We start from the raw sequence: 4,727 nt of genomic DNA, 5'->3' as shown, positions 1-4,727 counted from the left end.
GTACGTGTATTGATTAAGGTAGAAATATTGAATGCAGTAGAAGTATTATAATGTCTTTATTTTCTTCGACCCCTCTCATACAGACACGTTAACGACACGTTATCCCTTGACTGCTGTAATGAATAAGTGTTGCTTCTAATTCCTGGCCTAGTATCTTTATATAGGGTAAAGAAGACATGTATCTCTTTGCAGGAATTTCTCCAAGATTCAGAGAGGAGGAAAAAAAATTTATTCATTGATTATGATGATGATGCCGACTGGATTCAGGTTCAATCCCACCGATGAGGAGCTTATTGAATTTCTTTTTAGGAAACTTTCAGGTCAGGAAATGCAGCTTTATGGCGATTTCATTGTGGAAAGAGGTGTATATGAGCTTGATCCCCAGCATCTTCAATGTCTGTTAAGATCTCTTCTTTCTTCTCTCTCATCTCCATATTACAAAGTTTTGGTTTGTCTCATTTATTTTTGGTCCTTGAGATTCTATCGCTGCTTAGATTCACTTCATTTTTTTAGGGCTTTGCATTTCTTCAATATGCATGTGTTGAGCTTCGTTCTTTCATTTTTCTTCTCTCACAGACTCACACCATCATTTGTTTTCCTTTTTTGATCATTCTGTGATGCAGGTGCTTCACTTCTTCTTCTTTTTTTTTTTTACCCCTCCCAATTGATTAAATGTTACATGCATTATTATAGCATGACAGAATTTGTTTTAATTTTTTGCACTTTTTTTTAAGGGTAAGGAAGCACTTGCGTTCTTTAACTTGTAGCTTTTCTCAGATCATCGTTTGTTTTCCTTTTTTGATCATTCTGTCATATGCTTCCCTTCATTTTTTTTTTGACATTGATTAAATGTCACATGCATGTAGCATAGCATGATAGAATTTGTGTTCATATTTTGCACTTTCGTTCTCTAGCTTATAGCTTCTGCTCCCTAGTTTCTTCTCCAAACTTACTGATTTCCTCTTACAATTTGCACGAGAGATTTTAATTTCCTCAATTATGAAATTTGCCCACCGGCCACTTTTTTTTTTTTTTTCAATTGTTACAAATCATGTCCACTTTTTGCTCCCCTCGACGGAACTCTAAGCTGGCAAAATGGATAACTTGTACAGCATCTTCAATTTTAATCATCGTATATCTTCCAGAGTTATCGAAACCCTCTCTGCACATGTAGAACTTGGGTAAATTAATTTCCCTTTAGTCACTAAGGTTTAGGTTAGTTACCGAGTTAGTTTTGCCGTTACTTTAATAATTATTGGATCTAATTTTTAAGGAGTAAAATTATATTTTTCCCTCATATAACTTCAAATTCAAATTAAATATTAAATCATTGAATGACGTAAATAATAATTAATTAAATAGATTTTAATAGAATATTAATGGACTATATATATATAAAACATAGATGTTTTGCATAAGTTTTGAAACACAGGAGTTAATTAATTAACAGCGCAATTTTTAGTAGAGATAGCAAAATTCTTTAAGAGCTTGGGGCTCCTCAGGGATATGCTCCAAATGGGGTGAAATTATGATGAGTTTTTGGGGAATGGGGGCGTATAATTTTCAAATTTTTGAAGTGATAGGACTTGGTTTTTACTTCCCACCCTATCCCAATTCATATTTTTAATTTATTTATTATTGGCCTTTTTCTTTTGATATTGTTCCGATATATGTTGCAGATGGTTTTTTCAAATTTTTATTTAAATTTTGAATACTATTGCAATATACTAATGAAGGGTTTGTTGGAATTGATTTTACTTTTATACAACTAAACTTATGTAGTATTAGTAACTACTAGAAAAGAAAATAAATAAATAGTTAATGTAGAGGATAAGAAAATTGTTTCTTGTATAGGGATATATTCTCCATCCTCAATTGAATTTATTGAGAAATGGAGTAGGAAGTAAGGGTTAAAATAGTAAACATGGTGGAGAATGGAAAAAAGCTTCTGTCCTAATTAAGTTCGAATTCACCTCTTCCAAGACTAAGTTAAATTCTTTTGCACGACACATTAAGAGTTTATAATTGTAAGATTTTTGTCTTGGACCTGTCTGGACTGATCTCTAAAAACATTTTATTCTTATGTTTCCTTTTTAGTAATTTATTAAAACAAAATAATAAATTAAGGAGCTTTATTTTGTTATTAATTAATTTCTTGTTTGTTACTTTAAGATATTAATTATAGAGTACTATTATAAAAATAAAAATCACTTAAATAAGAGAGACATGTTGAAATAAGATAATTGATTACTAAAAGAATTGCATATAGTTGCAGATAGGACCAATATATGAAAAGAATCGAAGTAAAGATGAAAACAATGAAAACAAATTACAAACGCTAATTCTCTCTGTCTTTATCAAATAAAATGATTGATTGTGAATCAACACAAAGATTACTTTACTAGTCTTACTTTAACTATGAGTTGATATTGTACATGCAGGGGATTACAATGTTGCACTATCCACCAACGAAAGATTTTGCTTCTGTTTGAGGGAGAACGATTCGAGAGAAGTTTCAGGTCGAGGATGGTGGAGAGCCACAGGCCGTGTTAAGAAAGTTTATGCTAATTACAATAATCAAACTTTAGTTGGTTTCAAGAGACCTCTTACATTTCACAGATTCAGCAGAGATGAACCTCATGATCCTAGGACAAAGCGTAACAAAGCCATCAAGACTAATTGGATTATGCATGAATACGGCCTTGAATCCTACACAACGGTTTGAACCATCATTTCTTTGCACTTTTTTTTTTAATTTAGTTTAACTTTTTTCATTAGAGTAATACCAAATATCAATAACTAATGTTACAAAATAAATTAGTTAGTCGAGAATATGGTAGTAGTAACATGCAACTAACGCGATCATCATTTAGGTTTTTTTTTTTGATAAAAAAAAAGATAACTGATCGATTTTATGTAATTAACAGAACAAAAAGTTACAAGAGACTAACAATTTATATGGGATAATCTTTAATTCAAATAAACCCCTTGGTCCTCGAGAAACGAAAAAAGCCAGCTTGACTAAAAGATGAGCCACAACATTACAGTTGTGTATTTAATAAGAAAGAAAGCACTGTTATCAATCAGACCCTTGATCCCTAATATTAGCTATAGCCAACTAATCTCTTTCCAGTCAAAAAGTTTTTCTCAATTAGAATAAGATCCAGTATTGTTTTTAAAATAATAATAGCTAGTTGTATTGTGAAAATAATTAAATGTAAAGAGAATCAATTAAACATTTAATATAATTTATTTTTAAATTGTTGTGACTTTTAAAAGCAGTCTATGTATTTAGTAAATCTTATTATTAAATTGCTGTAAAAATATAAATTACTAAATTAAAAATAATATTGAATAAAATGTAAATAGACATTTATAAACATATATATATAATATTTTTTTATTATACACACACACACACACACACACACACACACACACACACACACACACACATATATATATATATATATATAATTATTGATAACTAGGATAATCATTTTATATTATCAGTTTTAATTTTTATTTTGTTATCTCAATATAATTGGTAATAATAATAATTTCTTTAAAGTTGATGATTTTATTTTCTAACTAATAAGGATAAATTTAAATTTTTGTAATATACATAAGGATATATATATATATATATATATAATTATATTAAGTATAAAACTAATTCTTAAAATTAGATTTTGAAAAATTATTTTTTTTTTACTTTATAAAATCTACTGTAGAATGAAATAATTTTGCCATTAGTGATTTCTAAAAAGATTTTTCAAACTCCAAAATTTGTTTCTAACTTTTTAAATTCACTTTTGAGCCTTTCAAAAACAAACCCAGCATTTATTGATTCAAGTTCTATATTTAAGGGAGTCAGGCCCAAATCAATTAGTAAATCAATCCCCTTTAAAGTTGAATAAGCTTCTAGAAATCCTACTTCATTTAGTTTGAATATGTTTATATATACGTAGTAGGATTTTATTACACACTTTATATAATTTGTATTATATGACGCAACTTTATGTGGGCAAGGGACCAATGGGGATGTGGCGATGAGGGTAAGATTTTATGACACTTTACATGACCTAGAACTTTATGTTGACTAGGGACCTATAGGATCGGGTGATGGGAGCAATATGTGATATACATAGTAATGTTTTATGACATTTACATAACACACAACTTTATGTGGGCTAGAAACGTACGGGATGGGGTGATGGGGGCTTTGTGTGCCGTCTGATCTCGTACTGCAAGATATATAAGTCCAACTTTAATACCATTAATTTGTAATGGCTCGATATATAAAATGTTTTATATATTTAATATTTAAATTGCAGGATTGGAGGCTTTGTAAGATCAAATATAAGGGAAAACCTAGTGTACAAGAAGAGCTGGAGAATATTATTAGATCAGCTGCTGAAGAACAACAGCAGCAGCAGCAGCAGCAGCAGCTGCAGGATTCACCAATACAGCTACCAAATCTTGAATCCAATAATTGCAATTATCCTGAGGACAGTTTCTTTGGTTATTATAATTATTATAATAATCACGAACCGAGTTATTATAATTACCCTGGTTTCATTGATTTTTCTGGCGGACAAGTTCAGCAACAACAATATTTCCAACTAGACAACATCAATATTAATGTTTATGGATCTGACAATAATAATGTTGCAGAAAACATGCAAATGGAAGCAATCAATGTCGAGAATGAACAGCTTAATTGA

General features: G+C 30.0%; 1 protein-coding gene across 1 annotated transcript; it reads left to right on the top strand.

The window, feature by feature from the left end:
- The first annotated feature begins 250 nt into the window (after positions 1 to 250).
- Positions 251 to 4,727, top strand: LOC112099968 (NAC domain-containing protein 7-like). The gene is made up of 3 exons (XM_024187508.1): positions 251 to 395; positions 2,442 to 2,719; positions 4,338 to 4,727. The coding sequence occupies exons 1-3, from the start codon at positions 251 to 253 to the stop codon at positions 4,725 to 4,727; spliced, it is 813 nt and encodes a 270-aa protein (XP_024043276.1).

Source organism: Citrus clementina, unplaced genomic scaffold (assembly GCF_000493195.1).
Source record: "Citrus clementina cultivar Clemenules unplaced genomic scaffold, Citrus_clementina_v1.0 scaffold_3, whole genome shotgun sequence".
Lineage (NCBI taxonomy): Eukaryota > Viridiplantae > Streptophyta > Magnoliopsida > Sapindales > Rutaceae > Citrus > Citrus x clementina.
The sequence above is the reverse complement of the archived record's forward strand: the minus strand, read 5'-3'. Positions and strand labels throughout refer to the sequence as shown.

What these genes read in the sequence shown, in the direction of transcription:
- LOC112099968 (XM_024187508.1), top strand. Translation starts at nt 251, where the DNA reads ATGCCGACTGGATTCAGGTTCAATCCCACCGATGAGGAGCTTATTGAA. An exon ending in TGATCCCCAGCATCTTCAAT is followed by an intron (nt 396 to 2,441) that starts GTCTGTTAAGAT and finishes TTGTACATGCAG; the next exon opens with GGGATTACAATGTTGCACTA. An exon ending in GCCTTGAATCCTACACAACG is followed by an intron (nt 2,720 to 4,337) that starts GTTTGAACCATC and finishes TTTAAATTGCAG; the next exon opens with GATTGGAGGCTTTGTAAGAT.